The sequence below is a fragment of the Squalius cephalus genome (assembly GCF_949319135.1).
Source record: "Squalius cephalus genome assembly, chromosome: 1".
NCBI classification, from domain to species: domain Eukaryota; kingdom Metazoa; phylum Chordata; class Actinopteri; order Cypriniformes; family Leuciscidae; genus Squalius; species Squalius cephalus.
The window spans coordinates 7,907,531-7,927,300 of record NC_137122.1 but is presented as its reverse complement, the minus strand read 5'-3'; the positions used below and the strand labels follow the sequence as shown (position 1 = coordinate 7,927,300).

General features: G+C 36.6%; 1 protein-coding gene across 2 annotated transcripts; it reads right to left on the bottom strand.

The window, feature by feature from the left end:
• Positions 1-1,960: 1,960 nt before the first annotated feature.
• LOC307167618 (uncharacterized protein) lies at positions 1,961-18,517 on the bottom strand. 2 transcript variants are annotated; one of them, XM_079886868.1, is made up of 3 exons: positions 18,474-18,517; positions 5,838-6,097; positions 1,961-5,025 (listed from the first exon to the last, which is right to left on the bottom strand). In XM_079886868.1, exons 2-3 carry the CDS (start codon positions 5,893-5,895, stop codon positions 3,482-3,484), a joined length of 1,602 nt encoding a protein of 533 aa, XP_079742994.1. In that variant the 5' UTR covers positions 5,896-6,097; positions 18,474-18,517; the 3' UTR covers positions 1,961-3,481. The 2 variants fall into 2 exon arrangements, with proteins under 2 accessions (XP_079742994.1, XP_079742995.1); XM_079886869.1 differs by lacking the exon at positions 18,474-18,517 and having other exon boundaries at positions 1,967-4,905; positions 5,838-6,093.
• Between the last annotated feature and the right edge of the window lie 1,253 nt (positions 18,518-19,770).

The following is a 19,770-nucleotide window of genomic DNA, read 5'->3' as shown; positions in this document are numbered from 1 at the left end:
TTGAACTAACTCATTTCAGCTGTTCTGTAACCGAAAACTCAGAGTTTCCCATCTCAGGGTAAGTCAACTCAGAGCTCAAGCTTTAACTCAGAGTTGGTTGAACCTCCTTATTGAAACAGGCCCCTGATCGGAGGCTGCCGTAAATATTTAGTTTAAACGTAAAGTTACGCTTCAACTAAGTTTAATGGTGCAACGCAAAAATATTTAGAAGTGCGTAAGTCGTAACTTAGTGTCCATTTACGTCAAAACTAGGCTAAGTTATAACTTACGCACAGCTGGTGCAACCGGCCCCTAGTGTTTTTTCTTCAAAATGGTGTGAAAATCACCCTGCCTTATCATTCACATAACACAATACATTGATCTGAATTTTGCAAAGCACTTTCTGTTTGGAAAGGCAATATGCGGAGTGGGCGTCAACAATCTTTCATATTTAGTGGTTCACACCTGGAGACAATGGGGCCTGCATACTTAATTAGCCATTCATTCAGGTGAGTCACTGAGCCACAAGAATGCAAGAGCAACAGTTGGAAGCATCTCAATTCTTTTTTATTTTTCCACATATTGTGCTTGCAATTTGGCCTATAATATCCAAGGAAAACATGTCTAGTAATTGTGCAGTTAATTCTCATACTGTATTTTCAGATTTGGAATATTTATCCTCTCCCCAAATTTGTCACTAATAAAACAATACAAATTATTTAAAGAAATAATTTTATAGGCTTATATTTACCTTTTAATAGTTTGTTTACACCTTGTAAATATATAGTTTTTATTAAAAAGGTTACAATTACAACAACAATTCAAGTGTAATCTTTCTTTGTAAAAACTAAAGTATGCATTTTATCATACATATTTCAAAGTTAAGTATTTGATTGATTATTTGATAACTTTATTTTTGACAAAACATACTATATTTAACATGAGCAAATATTGGCAAACAAAAGCTTATTTGAGGTGGCAGATATTTTACAGTAAAAATGTATAATCTATCCAAAACTAATCAAGGAAATGTTGTCTTTCATATGTCTGTAACATAGGTCTTTCATTTTTATTATAAGAAATATAAATGTTAATTTGCAGTTTAATACGTTGCTTATACAAATACATTTTATTTCAACATATTTCAGTCGATTTTTACTCAGTATAGCAATACAGTTTGCTAAAACCGAAACATTCATTCACAAACAGAAACGCCTGACTGTAACGTTGTTTTTATGAAATATTAGGGCATATAAATGTTAATTTTCAGTTCAATACGTTGCTTATACAAATAGCCTACATTTTATTTCAACATATTTCTGTCGATTTTTACTCAACTCAGTATAGCAATACAGTTTGCTAAAACATCATCATTCATTCACACAGAGACGCAATTTAAATTTAAACTGTCTTTTTGCGAGCTGTGATAAACAGCGCGCATCTCTGCGGCTGCCGTTCATTCATTCACAGAAACGCGATTAACTTGAGAAGGAAAAAAAACTTACTACATATTCGGATCCTCTCTCCTGCAATACCCGCACTCTGAGGTAGATTTTCCATTATTATTATTCCTCACAGCGCTGCCAGATGGTGTAAACACGTAGGCTACAATGGTCTGATTAAACTTGTGTTTTCTCGCGCTGATATTGGGGCGTTCACAGGTTTGCTTGGATTGCCTCAGTAATTTGCGTTTGAATAGCGTGCGCTCTCCGTGGGCGGAGTCACATTACATTTGAATTAGCTCTAATGAGCTTGACTGGAATCGCTCTCTTTTAATACAGATTTCACAAGATGAGAATATTTGTTTTTTATATAAATTACCTCATTTAAAAGAAGATAATTCAAGCTTCATGCCTGTGTGTCTGTATGCCTGTTTGACTGAGTATTCGCTGAGTTACAGTTCATTTTCGGACGTGTTTCAGAATGGTCTTTACTGACAGAGAGAAGGCAGAACTCGCATCATGTTTATTTTTCTTTATTTGGCAAAAAGCACAACACTTTGTTTTTATTGTGAGTATACACAAAAATAATACACATTTAACAGAATCGATTGATGTATGAAACTTGCTTGTAATATCAAAGTCCACAGAGCAAAATTAATTTCTTTTGAACTGAACTGAAAAAAGCGAGCCTATCGCGACGGCGCGATTGTCGAACCCAGGGGGTTAACAAGGTAACTTAGATCAGCAGTTTAAGACATTAATTTTGTAAGCACATAACACAAGTAACACTTCTCTTTAAAAATAAAAACAAGACTTTATTGATTATTCTAACACAGACTAAAACTAATATCTAACACAAACACACGCGCGCACACACGAGTTGCAGAAAGGAAGAGAGTGAGGAAAGAGTGAGTTTAAGAGTAAGATGATGAAATCCCAAGATTCTATGCACTTAATCACGTGGTGTGCTGGCGAATGAATGAAAGTCTTTGTTGAAGCTGGCTTTGCAGAAGAAACGTGGGCCGAAATCTTGTCACAAAACTTAACTTAGAACTGAGACTCACAACGGAAAATAAGAAACTAAGAAAAGAAAGGAAATTGAGACGAGAGTAGTTAGATGGCTTGAATGAAGTTGTTGAACCCGTTCTTCTGATCTTGATTTGGGTTCTTTGTCTCTGCGCTTCTACATGGTTACTGTCTTTCTGTTCTCTTCTCCCTTCGCGCACCTTTTCAACCTTGTTGAAAATTCTTTCACCGAGAGAGCGCGCAAACTTTGTTCGGGTCTAAGATTTTAAACTCACATGTTTGTCCAGCATCCTAAGAGAACTGACCAATTAAGACACTGGCTTAATTTAGGAGGTGGCGTTCTCTTCATCTCTTATCATAAATCAAGCTTATCTGTGCTCTCCTTACTCTCTAAGCTCTAGCAGAGAGGAAAGAGGCCACAGTTTAGACATTATTACTATTATAAGAATACAGAACATTTGACACAAATTTCACGCAAGCCATCTTTTTAATTAAGAACATACGATCGTAGCGATAGGAAGCGCGACACACTTTCATTCAAGCATCTAATAGTTACAACAATTACATGAATTATATGGGATCTAAGCATATTAGACATGCCCACATATTGTAAAAACAACAGAATTATGTAGTTGCATGATGTTTGATTATAAGTCCATCGACAATTGTTCTGAATGATTTGATCCCAGAGTCAAAGTCTCAGTCTCTTTGGTTTGAAGTGATTTCAACACTGGGTCATTCATAGGTCTCCTTAAGGAGACTGGGGTCTGCTTTGTGTCTGTGTGGAGTCCAGCAGCTTCTCTGCTGTTATCTTGATCGAGCACAGAGCTTTAGCCATCTCTGAACCAATCAGTCTTTGGAACCAATCTAACATTGACACGTTCTTCCTTTAGTTGGGCTCATCTCTTTGAAGCCCGCATGGCCATAAAGTTCTTAGCTGGGGTTTTTCGTTGGTTAGCGTAGACTGGCTGAAGCCTGATTTTATGGCTCTGGATTGGTGATTTAAGTTCTGGAATGTTGAGTCCTGTGTGGAGTTATGTTTGAACAAAACACCTGGAAGCTTCATTTGTGTTTGATTCGCACTCAGTCGTTACACTAGTGTGGATCCTCTCATGTGATTTCAGATGTGATGAGTTACTGAATCTCTTGTCACAGTGTGAACACTTGTAAGGTTTTTCTCCAGTGTGAATTCTCTGGTGCTGTTTTAAACTGTCCGCTGTAGTAAAAGTCTTCTCACACTCAAAGCACATGTACTCTCTCACACCAGTGTGTGTTTTCTCATGTCTATGTAAAGATTGCAGCAGTGAAAAACTCTTTCCACACACAGAACATGAATGCGGCTTCTCCTTCATATGAACTGTCAGGTGTTTCTTCAGGTTTGATGCACAGAGAAATGTTTTGCCGCACTGATCACATGAGAACGGCTTCTCTCCGGTGTGGATCCTCATGTGAACAATAAAGTGTGATGATTGACTGAAATCTTTCCCACATTTATCACACTTAAACGGTTTCTCTCCAGTGTGAACTCTCATGTGTAGCTTCAGTGTATTTTTAAAAGTAAAACTCTGTCCACACTGATCACACGTGTACGGTTTCCCTCCAGTGTGGATCCTCTCATGTGACCTCAGATATGCTGATCGACTGAATCTCTTGTCACAGTGTGAACACTTGTAAGGTTTTTCTCCAGTGTGAATTCTCTGGTGCTGTTTTAAACTGCCCGCTCTAGTAAAAGTCTTCTCACACTCAAAGCACATGTACTCTTTTACACCAGTGTGAGTTTTCTCATGTTTATGTAAATATTGCAGCAGTGAAAAACTCTTTCCACACACAGAACATGAATGCGGCTTCTCCTTCGTATGAACTGTCAAGTGTTTCTTCAGCTCTGATACACAGATAAATGTTTTGCCACACTGATCACATGTGAACGGCTTCTCTCCGGTGTGGATCCTCATGTGTTCTTTAAGGGATGATGATCGACTGAAAACTTTCCCACACTGATCACACGAGAACGGCTTCTCTCCGGTGTGGATCCTCATGTGTCCTTTAAGGGATGATGATCGATTGAAAACTTTCCCACACTGATCACACGAGAACGGCTTCTCTCCGGTGTGGATCCTCATGTGTCCTTTAAGGTTTGAAGATTGACTGAAATCTTTCCCACACTGATCACACGAGAACGGCTTCTCTCCAGTGTGAACTCTCATGTGAACATCAAGACCATCTTTGGTTGTGAGACTCTTTCCACACTGAGTGCAGGTGAAAGATTTCTTGGCTCTTCTTTTCTTTAAAAATGTCTTTTTAGTCTTTGAGCGACTCAGAGGTTTTTCTCCAGGTTTGACATGATGTTCCTCCTTCACTTCACTCAGTTCTTCACTCTCCTCCTCCACTTCACTCAGTTCTTCACTCTCCTCCTTCACTTCACTCAGTTCTTCACTCTCCTCCTTCACTTCACTCAGTTCTTCTCTCTCCTCCTCCTCTTCACTCAGTTCTTCACTCTCCTCCTCCACTTCACTCAGTTCTTCTCTCTCCTCCTTCACTTCACTCAGTTCTTCACTCTCCTTGCTCTCTTCCATCAGGTCTGACATGAAAGAAAAATGTATTAAATAAAATTCAGTACATCAAAATAATACACTGAAAGAAATACAAATTGAAAGGACATGAAAGTGAGCCCTAAAGTAGGGTGACCATACGTCCTCTTTTTCCAGGTCATGTCCGGCCGGGATTTCGAGATCGCCCAAAATATCCGGGATTCGGCTTTTGCTTTCTACAGTCACCATTCATTATGTTTACATTATTACATTATTTGACACTGACACGTACATGCCATCTTTGCAGGTCATGCATTCTGCTTCACACGGATCCCGATCGAGACGAAAACACAGGAATTTTCTTAGCAATGTTAAAACGCACATCAACCGATCACTTGTTTAGCGTTCATGTAAACACTACATTCAGATTCACCAATCAGAATTAATTCAGTCCTATTGAATCAAAAGGTGTGCATGTAAACAAAATGAATGGCGACGAGAAAGCAAAAGCCGAATCCCGGATATTTTGGGCGATCTCGAAATCCCGGCCGGACATGACCTGGAAAAAGAGGACGTATGGTCACCCTACCTAAAGTAATAGTAGAAAGTAGACAACTGTTTTAAATATTATGATAATTTGCTGCCTTTTTATAAATTGATTATTTATCAGTTAAAATAGTATGTTGATAATCAATATAAAAATTTCTCAAACCTCCCTTTACTGACCATTTGTTGAAGAAAAACCAAGAACATTGTGTACCATTTCATAGTTGAACTGTTTATCTAAATGTGATGAAGTGCTTGAATGTTTCTAACATGAATGTTCTTCAGCATCATGAATGAATGGAGAATAAACACCAACCTCTTTGTTCTTCAGGATCTTCAGTGTGTTTCATTCTGCAGGGTTCTGGATCACTCATGTTCTCACTGTCCTCTTTAATAAACTCAGTCTTCGCAGATTTCAGCTCTTCCTGATGCTCTGATGCTCGTCTTCACTTGTAGCTGATGGGAATTTACAGCATTTATTGGAGAATTGATGTGGGAGGAGCTTCACTGACCATGTGACTGATGTGGGAGGAGCTTCGTTGATGATGCAATTGGTGTGGGAGGAGCTTCACTGATCTGCCCAAAATCAAAAATATATCAGTTACTGAGTTTGTTTTTATACTAACTGACACTTGAAAATTTCCTTGAACGAGGGATATTTTTCTTCCAATTATTTTTAAAACATTATCGAATCTGAATCCTGGGGGCTGTTCCATAAACCAAGATTAGAGTATAAGCCAGGCTTATTTCGGTTAGTCAGGCTTATTTTTGGAAGATTCGGTTTCATAAATCAAACTTAAAAAAGTTCAAACTCAGTTACCCCGGCAACTTATGCTGGGAAACTAGTCTGGTCCAGGGCAGGCTAACTGTCAGGCTAAGCCTCAGTTGTTACACAGATCCTCTAACACTGACCAATAGGAACACAATGATATTACCACTGACACTCTCTCATACCATTATTGGACTTTATTGACCACTATTAGTCCAAAAATAAATACACAGTATACAGAAAATCAACTTAAATAAGGCTACAATGATAAATTAGTCAATATAGACCTATATATATATATATATATATATATATATATAGATAGAAAGATAGGCCTAAATACAATATATATATATATATATATATATATATATATATATATATATATATATATATATATATATACAGTGCTATGCATAAGTTTAGGCACCCATGCTAAAGTTGACTAAAAAGAGGAATAAAAAATCATCTTTTGGAAATTGAACTTAATGCCTTAATTTAAAAAATGAGGAAAAATCCAACCTTTAAGAACACCAATTTTCTTTGTGAATGAATAATGTATCGTAAATAAATAAATGTTCTTCCTTAAAATACAGGGTGCATAAGTTTGGACACCCCTATGTTAAATTCCCATAGAGGCAGGCAGATTTTTATTTTTAAGTTTTTTTATTTTTTTGGATACTATGCATCCTGATAAAGTTCCCTTGGCCTTTGGAATTAAAATAGCCCCACATCATCACATAGCCTTCACCATACCTTGAGATTGGCATGGTTTTATTTCAGTTAGCCTAATAGCTAGTTTGATTTGCATTGAGAGCACCCTGTATTTTAAGGAAGAACATTTATTTATTTACGATACATTATTCATTCACAAAGAAAATTGGTGTTCTTAAAGGTTGGATTTTTCCTATTTTTTTAAATTAAGGCATTAAGTTCAATTTCCAAAAGATGATTTTTTATTCCTCTTTTTAGTCAACTTTAGCATGGGTGCCTAAACTTATGCATAGCACTGTATATATATATACTACAGGTTTTCTTTTTTTACTGGCTGAATGTTTTGTGCCCAAGATTTAATTAGATTGTTTTAAAGATTTATGAATACATTTCTCTCTGGTTTTGTTTGGCAGCTGTAGTACATGTTTATGATTAGAAGAACATTAGAACACAATCTAAAAAAAGCTTTGTAAAGCATAAGTTAAAATCACAAAATTAAAAATAAATAATTACAAAAGCAAATTTTAAATTTTAAATTTTAACTGGTAAGATGAATCTGAGCTTAGTAATTGACAGTATATTAGCCTACATTTGATTTACCCCATTACAATAGTCCCTTTACAGTTATTGCTATCATAAAAATATACACACAGGTTTAAAATTCTAAATAAGGCACATCTAATGTCCAAATAACAAATATTTTAGTGTATATATATATATATATATATATATATATATATATATATATATATATATATATATATATATGTACTTTATTATGTCTTTCAATTCAAACACATTTAACACAATTATACAAATTTACAGTTCCTTTAAAGACATCATATTTTCCCCCAATAAATATTCCTTATTTTTCCTTCTACTTTTTTTCTTTTGTGATAATACCCACCAACACATAGCCTAAAAACACACATGAATAGAACAATAACCAAAAAGTTCATAGACACTTTTACATATGATTTAAGGGGGATAAGACAAAAAACAATAAATAAATAGTAATAAAAATGTAACATTAACATATTTATATCAAACTCTTATAATGACACATAATTCCTAATAGTTATTCAAGTAATATTATTTGAATATCAAATATGCAATATTAAATAAGTAAATAAATAAAAGAACAAATTACTAGAAATAAAAGGGAGGGAGTGTTATATAAAAATGTAGTTAATAATATATATTCCTTTATTTTATGGAATATTCTTTGATTTTAGAGTTGCACATATCTTTTCAAAATGTATACATTTGCTCTTAATTTAATGTTATCCTCTCCATAATGTACTTTAGAAACTAAATCTACTCATTTAAAACTGGGGATTCTTGCTTTCCAAAAAAATATTGCATTAAAAGCTGTAATTCTCAGCATTCTAAATAAGTATACATCTTCTTTAATAAATAGCATAGGTCCTATACCCAAAACTATATTTTGTATATTTATATAGGCATTTAGTTTCTTAAAATAAACTTCCCTAAATTATAGGCTACTTCACTGAAGTACTTCTGTTTGCTTGAAGTTCAGTGCAACTTATCCAACATCCTAAAGATAAATTATTATAATTAGAAGATATTTCTAGTGTTATAAAATATCGCATATTAATTTTCCGAATTTTCCGATTTTAAGAATTATTGCGCTCCTATTTGGCGCACATGCGCGCAGCAGCACTCGTTCAATATGAAAATTAGCAGCAAAATGGATACATTTGCATGGCTTTCGAACATTTACAGATGGAGAATATAACTGTAAAATGTAAGTTTTGAACTGAGGGGGGGGGGGGAAAACATGTCACAAACGCATAAAACAGCACAAAATATGTACGCTGTTTGATGGTGGATCGATTTGATCTATGATCGACCTCTAGGGCTGCTTAAGAAACGCGTGCACACGCAATTATCTAGACTAGATAAACCTGGATCAAATTAGTGAGATTGCGTGAGCTTCAATTACCTTTTATGGAACCACTTTAGCCCCAACTCATTTGTTAGGCTCATTCAAGTCCGGTTTTGGAGTTTAATCCCCGCTTTTCTAAGCGTCTTTTATGGAACAACCCTCTGGGACAAATCCCATTGTTGCCATATTTTGACACCAACTTTGAGATTGATATTTATTTTACTAAAAACGTTTTGAATTATTAATGGCCGTTCACACTAGACTTTTCCTTGCACTGACTTCCATTCATACGCATGTGAAAGTGGGACACCAGAAACACAATATTCTGTTTCTTCATTAAAATACAGGTATCTAGAAATAAATAAAAGAATATAACTAATTTAAATTCTTCCAAATATGAATAATGGTAAGAAAAACAGTTAAAATCATAAACACAGAAATAAATGTACATATAGTAACCAGCAAATCCCCTCAGTCTGCTGACACCAATGAAATGAGCTTTAAGTGTCAATTTACAGGAGATCTTAAGACATCAGCATAATAAATGAGGAGAAAACAGGAAGTATTGTCATGAAATAAAGAGTGTTTTCAGCAGATCTGTTAATATTGATGAGCCTCAGACTATCAACACTCATTCAACAAGCCATTCAGGATCATCAGCAGATCATCTCACTTTATTCTGAGTGTTTGCTGTTAGAAACACATTACTTGAGTCAGGATAGATGATAAAAGCCTGTTAAACTGCTCTACTGAAAGACAATACTCTTATTTCTTAAACTATAACATGGATAAAACATCAATAACACAAAACAATGACACTCATCTTCCTCAACCACTACAGATTACAGCAGCATAATGTCCAAATCAATCTAAATATATAGTTTGATCTTATAATAACTACATTAATCACTACACAGTACATTTGAAATCCGGAAATCAACATCAATGTACATAATTTCAACACTTTAAAAGTGTAAATATGGGAACAACCCTCAAAGTATTAGTTCGACACTTTCAAGAGTGTTGCCTCTCGCAACACCGACGACACAGAGTTACACCATGAACACTAAGAGAGTGAAATATGAACACCTATTCTTCATTACCTACTTTAAAGAACTGTAAAATCAGGGCTTGAATTTCGGCGCGGGTATTGCGCATAATTTTAATCATTCCCGCAGGTCTCCCACTTATAATGCGGGAAATTCCCGCAAACATTGATTCACTTTAGCATGTAGGTTGTATTGGTAAATTAATCCACACAGATTATAAAATCAAATCAGTCATTTTAAAACTGTCTACGAGACGCAATTTCACAAACAGCGTGAGTGCTTCAGCGGTGCTGCGTCTTCTATCTCTCGTCTCTCTAAATGTGTTGCACTAGGCAATCGTTAAGCGCGCTGCAGGCATTGCATCATGAGTAACGTAACTAAAGTTTACCATTTGCAGTCTTTTTTGAGTCTTACCAGTTTAAACATTCACGCGTATTTTAAACTTTTCGGTACTTGCGCGCTGTCTGAGAGATGTTGTTTTTTCTGCACACATACATAGAGTAAAGCCGCCTCACACACAGCTCGCGGGTAACAAAAGTTATTTTTCGTGATTATATCGCTTTAACAGTCAAAAACATGCGAAAATTAGAGATGGTGCTCGATGCAGAGCCAAATGGGAGGAGCTAGAGCTCCAGCTCCTCCCCTCGCTGGAGCTCCAGCTCCACCTTGCTAAATTTAGTGAGCGGGGATTCGCTGCAGTGTCAAATGGGAGGAGCTAGAGCTCTAGCTCACTGTTGCTGGATCTAGTGCGAGTTCAACCCATAGACTGTAAAAAAATATGGACGTAGTGTCCGTGACGTCACCCGTAGGTTTCTGAAGAGCATTTTTGAAGCCTAAAGTGGGCGGAGCCGGCCGTCGCCATCTTGGCCTTGCGTCACTCCCGGATAACAGAAAATGGGCAAAGAGGCGGGGCGTGAGTGGAGCTGAGGAGCTCAATTAAAAGTTCCTATTTTTGCCCTTCGAAATATTATAATAGTTAAAAGACATGGCTACAAGTGAGACTGTGTATCGTGATTCTGTACTATTCTGCTAGTTGAAAATGCATTATGCAGTAACTTAATATTACTCTGAGAGTGTGTGTGTGAGACAGTGATTTATGTGCATACATGTCAGTCACTCTTTTTTTATAGTCTATGGTCCGTCAGCGCGGCATCGCTCGTCAAGTTCGTAGAGAGCTTATTCGGTCCATTTTAAATTCTGATTTTGGCCACCTCTCCATAGATATATTGCCTATGAAGTTCAAGTAAATGAGCTAGAAAATCCGCGCTCATTCAAGGATGTACATTTAACGTTATTGCATGGACGGAGAAAGCGCCGACGCCTGCAGGATTTCATCTGACGGTACATAAGCATATTATAATCTATCTGTTCCGTGAGAGCAGAACGAACGAGCCTTTATTGACGTTTTTAAATCTGAAAACTCCAAAAAGCAACGAAATTGTCAGACATCCATTAGTGCATGTTCACAGAGGAAAACAACTGAAATACAGCGCTGGTTGTTCTCTCGAATGATACTCGACGACAACGACGGAACCCAAAGTCGTGGGCGAAGTAATGGGTGTTTTAAATTGTATGAAATAATCCCGAAAAAAAAGCACAAAACACTGCAGAGATGATAAGTTCAGCAGCTAAAATTTGCTGAGGTGAACTGACGGCTAGTAACAGCCAACAGCAGACAAACGGCTAGCATTGACATCAGCGGCAATCCACCTGTCACTCAAGTGGCCACACCCTTGCAGAACTTTAAATATTAATCAACTAAACGGAAGAGTTATAAAAAAATTCACCCCCCTCACAGTTGTCATGAAGGGCAAAATTAGCTGTATAGACCAAAGCCACATACAGACACCAGGCTGTAAACATGTTTTTTTCTGCTGTAAAGTTGGTCATTTTAACATGGGGGAGATACAGATTTGACTCACTTCTGACAACAGCCTCAAGCGGCCAGTCAATGAATTGCAGTTTAACTCACTTCCGTGTTGGTTTCAAGAGAGAGACGGGGAGGTTGCCGCTTGGTTCAACCGTGATGGAAGGACAAGTTTGTTTTGATGCGCAATATGCTGGCATACATCATACTGTATTTTTCTCTAATATTTGTCGTGATTATGATTAAATATTTATCGTTTCTGTGACAAACGCGTAAACACCTAATAAGAACATTGCTCACACTGTGTGTGTGTGTGTGTGTGTGTGTGTGTGTGTGTGTGTTTCTAAAAACGGTTGAAACTTTTTATCTATGTATTATTTTATCTTTATAACGGTTTCGTTGTTTTCCTCACTTTTAAAGCTGCTTTGGACAAAAGCGTCTGCTATTATTATGTAAATTACTAGACTTAAAAGGCAATGTGAAAGCTTAGATAGGGCTATTTATTTTTTGTCCACCGCATTTACATGTGTGTTATTTGTGAATTAATCTAAATCATCTGATTTCTGTTGAGTTGTTCAATGTTATGATACTGTACACAGCCTATTAATACATAATGAAAATGCTTTATTTTTTTTAGACACATTTATTATCATTAGCCTACTTTTGCCGGTGCTTGATGCTTGAACTGCACCCAGGATTGATTAACGTGCGATATTAGTCATTGCTTAAATGAATGACTAACGTTAAAAATATTTAGTCTATCGTAGATGGCCTACATTTAATGACATAAGGCCTATTTAAGTAGCCTTATCCAGCTCTTTACATTAGATAGATGAGTTAGCATTTTAATAACCTAATACCAAAATAAAGTTTAAATTAAGATGCTATAACCATAGGTTATGCTATTTCTATATAGCCTTATTCCACAAAGGACTGTTTATAAGGTGATAATCCGTTATACATGTAATAGGCTGAAGATTTTTGTATCTTCTGTTATAAAGACGAAGATTGACATTTCGTTAATGAAAAAAAATAAAAAATAAAAATAAGAACATATTGTAAAAAATGAACAACTCAGGTTATGTTCTGTTAGATGTGTTTTTGTTTAATTATATCTAGGCAATGAAGATAGCCTTAACAAATATACATTTTAATATATTATATAAAAAACATTATAGGACTATATAAAATATATTTAAAAATTAAAGCTGCAAGCAGCGATGAAAGGGCCCTCGCACCCGTGCCATCAACACTCGGTGGCTTTAGGAAGACAGAGCATGGTTGGGAAATGTACATTTAAGGAGGTATATATAGTAAGAGTATGTCAAAGTTAGTAACAAAATGTTTTGTATAATGGTGATAATAGCATGCTTCATGACTCAGCTAAGTGTTGCTAGCATGTTTAGTCTGTTTCTAGCATGCTTAGTACACAATAATTATGTGGTTAGTACTGTATTACTGTGTTAACCATGTCAGTTTCTGTTGCCAGTAGGTGGCGTTATGACTATTGCTGAATATGAGCATGGATGTGTGTTCAGGACAGAACTCTTATCAAACGTGTGAAGTTTGGTGCAAATTGGAAATTGCCTTCTTGAGTAACAAAAAAGTCATGTTTCATTGAATTAGCATTCTTTAGCACTTAGCTAAGCATTGTTAGCATGTTTTAACATGTTTCTAGCATGTTTAGAACTCAATGGCATTTTTAACATGTTGCTAGAACGGCATCAACGTGTTAAACATGTCACTTCCTGTTGCCAGTAGGTGGCGCTATTACTATAAATGAACATTCTCATGTAGATGTATTCAGGCCATGACTCTTATCAAAAGTGTGAAGTTTGGGGCAGATTGGACATTCCATGCCAGAGTTACAGCAAATTCCTATTTAATTGCAATAATAGCATGCTTTAGCACTTAGCTAAGAGTTTGCTAGCATGTTTTAGCATGTTTATAATATGTTGTTAGCATGTTTAACACTTGCTGGCACTTTTTTATATGTTATTAGGAGTCCATAACAGTGTTAAACATGTCACTTCCTGTTGCCAGCAGGTGGCGCTATGTCTGTAACTGAATATAAGCATGGTCATGTGTTCAGGACAGAACGCTTATCAAAAGTGTGAAGTTTGGGGCAGATTGGACATTCCATGCCTGAGTTACAGCAAATTCATATTTAATTGCAGTAATATCATTCTTTAGCACTTAGCTAAGTGTTTGCTAGTATGTTTTAGCATGTCTCTAGTATGTTGGTAGGATGTTTAGCACCTACTGGCATTTTTTTTATATGTTATTAGGAGTCAAGAACAGTGTTAAACATCACTTCCTGTTGCCAGCAGGTGGCGCTATGACTATAACTAAATATGAGCATGGACATGTGTTCAAGAGATAACTCTTATCAAACGTGTGAAGTTTGGGGTAGATTGTACATTGCCTTCTTGAGTAACAACAAAGTCCTGTTTCATTGAATTAGCATGCTTTAGCACTTAGCTAAGTATTGCTAGCATGTTTTAATATGTTTCTAACATGTTTAGAACTCAATGGCATTTTTAACATGTTGCTAGAACGGCATCAACGTGTTAAACATGTCACTTCCTGTTGCCAGTAGGTGGCGCTATTACTATAACTGAATTTGAGCATAGACATGTGTTCAGGCCATGATTCTTATCAAACGTGTGAAGTTTGGGGCAGATTGGACATTCCATGCCTGGGTTACAGCAAATTCCTATTTAATTGCAGTGATAGCATGCTTTAGCAATTAGCTAAGTGTTTGCTAGCATGTTTCTAGTATGTTGCTAACCTGTTTAGCACTTGCTGGCTCTTTTTTATATGTTATTAGGAGACCACAACAGTGTTAAACATGTCACTTCCTGTTGACAGCAGGTGGCGCTATTACTATAACTGAATATTCTCATGTAGATGTGTTCAGGCCATGACTCTTATCAAACGTGTGAAGTTTGAGGCAGATTGGACATTCCATGCCTGTGTTACAGCAAATTCCTATTTAATTGCAGCAATAGCATGCTTTAGCACTTAGCTAAGTGTTTGCTAGCATGTTTTAGCATTTTTCTAGTATGTTGTTAGCATGTTTAGCACTTGCTGGCACTTTTTTATATGTTTTTATGTCCACAACAGTGTTTAACATGTCACTTCCTGTTGCCAGCAGGTGGCACTATGACTGTAACTGAATATGAGCATGGTCATGTGTTCAGGACAGAACGTTTATTAAAAGTGTGAAGTTTGGCGCAGATTGGACATTGCCTTCTTGAGTAACAACAACATCCTGTTTCATTGAATTAGCATGCTTTAGCACTTAGCTAAGTATTGCTAGCATGTTTTAACATGTTTCTAGCATGTTTAGAAGTCAATGGCATTTTTAACATGTTGCTAGAATGGCATCAACGTGTTAAACATGACACTTCCTGTTACCAGTAGGTGGCGCTATTACTATAACTGAATGTTCTCATGTAGATGTGTTCAGGACAGAACGCTTATCAAAAGTGTGAAGTTTGGGGCAGATTGGACATTCCATGCCTGAGTTACAGCAAATTCCTATTTAATTGCAATAATAGCATGCTTTAGCACTTAGCTAAGAGTTTGCTAGCATGTTTTAGCATGCTTCTAGTATGTTGTTAGCATGTTTAGCACTTGCTGGCACTTTTTTATATGTTATTAGGAGTCCATAACAGTGTTAAACATGTCACTTCCTGTTGCCAGCAGGTGGCGCTATGACTGTAACTGAATATGAGCATGGTCATGTGTTCAGGACAGAACGCTTATCAAAAGTGTGAAGTTTGGGGCAGATTGGACATTCCATGCCTGAGTTACAGCAAATTCATATTTAATTGCAGTAATATAATTCTTTAGCACTTAGCTAAGTGTTTGCTAGTATGTTTTAGCATGTCTCTAGTATGTTGGTAGGATGTTTAGCACCTACTGGCCTTTTTTTTATATGTTATTAGGAGTCAAGAACAGTGTTAAACGTCACTTCCTGTTGCCAGCAGGTGGCGCTATGACTATAACTAAATATGAGCATGGACATGTGTTCAAGAGATAACTCTTATCAAACGTGTGAAGTTTGGGGTAGATTGTACATTGCCTTCTTGAGTAACAACAAAGTCCTGTTTCATTGAATTAGCATGCTTTAGCACTTAGCTAAGTATTGCTAGCATGTTTTAACATGTTTCTAGCATGTTTAGAAGTCAATGGCATTTTTAACATGTTGCTAGAACGGCATCAACGTGTTAAACATGTCACTTCCTGTTGCCAGTAGGTGGTGCTATTACTATAACTGAATTTGAGCATAGACATGTGTTCAGGCCATGATTCTTATCAAACGTGTGAAGTTTGGGGCAGATTGGACATTCCATGCCTGGGTTACAGCAAATTCCTATTTAATTGCAGTGATAGCATGCTTTAGCACTTAGCTAAGTGTTTGCTAGCATGTTTCTAGTATGTTGCTAACCTGTTTAGCACTTGCTGGCTCTTTTTTATATGTTATTAGGAGACCACAACAGTGTTAAACATGTCACTTCCTGTTGACAGCAGGTGGCGCTATTACTATGACTGAATATTCTCATGTAGATGTGTTCAGGCCATGACTCTTATCAAACGTGTGAAGTTTGAGGCAGATTGGACATTCCATGCCTGTGTTACAGCAAATTCCTATTTAATTGCAGCAATAGCATGCTTTAGCACTTAGCTAAGTGTTTGCTAGCATGTTTTAGCATGTTTCTAGTATGTTGTTAGCATGTTTAACACTTGCTGGCACTTTTTTATATGTTATTAGGAGTCCATAACAGTGTTAAACGTCACTTCCTGTTGCCAGCAGGTGGCGCTATGACTATAACTAAATATGAGCATGGACATGTGTTCAAGAGATAACTCTTATCAAATGTGTGAAGTTTGGCGCAGATTGGACATTGCCTTCTTGAGTAACAACAACATCCTGTTTCATTGAATTAGCATGCTTTAGCACTTAGCTAAGTATTGCTAGCATGTTTTAACATGTTTCTAGCATGTTTAGAAGTCAATGGCATTTTTAACATGTTGCTAGAATGGCATCAACGTGTTAAACATGACACTTCCTGTTACCAGTAGGTGGCGCTATTACTATACCTGAATTTTCTCATGTAGATGTGTTCAGGACAGAACGCTTATCAAAAGTGTGAAGTTTGGGGCAGATTGGACATTCCATGCCTGAGTTACAGCAAATTCCTATTTAATTGCAATAATAGCATGCTTTAGCACTTAGCTAAGAGTTTGCTAGCATGTTTTAGCATGCTTCTATTATGTTGTTAGCATGTTTAGCACTTGCTGGCACTTTTTTATATGTTATTAGGAGTCCATAACAGTGTTAAACATGTCACTTCCTGTTGCCAGCAGGTGGCGCTATGACTGTAACTGAATATGAGCATGGTCATGTGTTCAGGACAGAACGCTTATCAAAAGTGTGAAGTTTGGGGCAGATTGGACATTCCATGCCTGAGTTACAGCAACTTCCTGTTTCATGGCGAAACATCGAAATTTGTCAGGCCGCCGAGGACCCGCCCTTTGACGAAAACTCAAGATCTTCGCAATTTAACGTCGCAAAGGCCTTAAGATTACACTCACCAAATTTGAAGATGATCAGATTAAAACTGTAGGAGGAGTTCGTTAAAGTACGAGGCCTGAAAATGGCAAAAACTGCACAAAAATCTGAGAGGAAGTTCAAAATGGCTGACTTCCTGTTGTGTTTAGGGCTATGCTCCAAGAGACTTTTTTGTAGGTATTAGGTCATTACATGTATGTACCGAATTTCGTGCACGTACGTGGAACGTTGCGGGAGGCGCACTCCGTTGAACTTTTATAGGTGGCGCTATCGAGCCATTTTGCCCCGTCCAATTCTGAAACCTATATCAGATGTAAATTTTCGCCAGTTCTGACGCGTGTGCAAAGTTTCGTGAGTTTTCGAGCATGTTTAGGCCCTCAAAAATGCAATTAAATGCGGAGAATAATAATAATAATAATAATAATAATAATAATAATAATAATAATAATAATAATAATAATAATAAACAGAGCAATTCCAAGAGGGTTCTCACACCATCGGTGCTCGGGCCCTAATGATTAATTTTGCCTGGGGTTTATTTATATGTGGAAATAAATCTTAAATTGTTAAAATATTACATTTTATGTGCGCTGAAACTGATCATAAAACGTTTAAAAATAAAGAGCATTACAAAGCAATATTGTTCAAAGAGTAAAGCGCTATTCATTTATAATATTAACATTTAAGAGTTGATTTAATGTCTCACGTGGCTCATTATAGGCTCAACGTAAAGTAAGAGATCAATTCACATCAATTCCCCTCACAGATCTCAAACTTTACCTCTTAACTCGACATTCAGTAACAGTTCTCACTCCAAACATCGAGACAATCACACAAACGAACACAAACTCGCTCAGGTCTGAATGAACTCAACATATTCTCCTCATGCTCGCTGCTGCTGCACTAAATGTTTATTTCAGAAGGAAGACGCCAGAAAAGACGCACAAGTATCGCTGTGATCGATGAAAACAATACAGAAATGAGTCTGTCGCTTAATCAAACTCTATAAAGTGTGTGTGGTGGTTGTGTAAATATGAGAAATACCGTGAACTGCTCTCCTCACCTCAGAAGACTCGACGCTGAAACTTTTCTTTTTCTTCTTCTGGTGTTTAATGGCGGATTGGCAGACCAACATAAATAGTGCATTTCAGCCACCTACTGATCTGGAGTGTGGAGTATACTTGGCTTTGGAAGAAAAAAAATTCTATTTATTATTCCTGTTTTATTTAGATATTTAAATATTAATTCATGAATTCTTGATTGTCTTGACCCATTTACTAACAATACTTATATTGAAATTGTATCAACTTCCATCCATCGTAACTCTTGACTTAACTGTTGTCTCTCCCTTTCATATGCAGCACTTTCTAAAATAATATGCTGCACTGTTTCTAAATCCTCACAATTATCACAGTTTCCTGCATCATGCTTCCCTATTTTATAAAGACTATAATTTAATGCAGTGTGACCAATTCTTAACTTTGTAATAATGACATCTTTATTCCTATTTCCATATCTTGTCCTCTCATTTCCAACCCGTTCCTGAATTTGATAAATATGGGATGATTATAGTATCAAAATGATTAACACGCGCAAGCACACTTATAAATTAACTTGATACATGATGTTGCAGAAATGTTTTATCCATGCCTTTCAACTTGTGTGTGCAAAATTCAAAATTGAATGAATGTGAAGCAATTTGTACAAATAGAGACATTTTTGTGAATACAAATGTTTTCCTTTGTATTAGTGTATCATAATTTGCACATGCAACACAGAAGATGTGCATGTGTGGATCAGGTGACGCGCGTGCATTCATTGACGTCTCCTCTGAGTCGATCTCATTTGATTAATTTGGATTTTGAGACTTTCTTTTCGAGGTTTTTAAGCATTTCACAACCCACACACAAACAACTACAAATGAATAGGCATGGTGCTAATTATTAATGTGTGCACAACTACCCATCTATTTGACAAATTCACAAATGTGCGTCACTACATTTAAACTAATACAATACAACTGTACAATACAACGTGCAAAATCCAAAATCACATTAATGTGCAGCATTTTGTACAAATAGAGACATAGTTGTTAATACAAAACCTCAATTTTTTATTAATGTAGGCCAGAATTTGTGCATGCAACAAGTAAGATGTGTATTTGTGGACGAGGTGACACGCGTGCATTCATTGACTCGTTTCTGAGCCGATCCTATTTGATTCATTTGGATTTTTGGACATTTTGAGACTTTCATTTCGCAGGTTGAGGAAGATGAGGAAGAACGCTTGAGGAAGAATGAGGAAGAACGCTTGATTTCGCTGCCGTTGTCTGTTTTAGCGGAATACTGCCATCTAGTGGT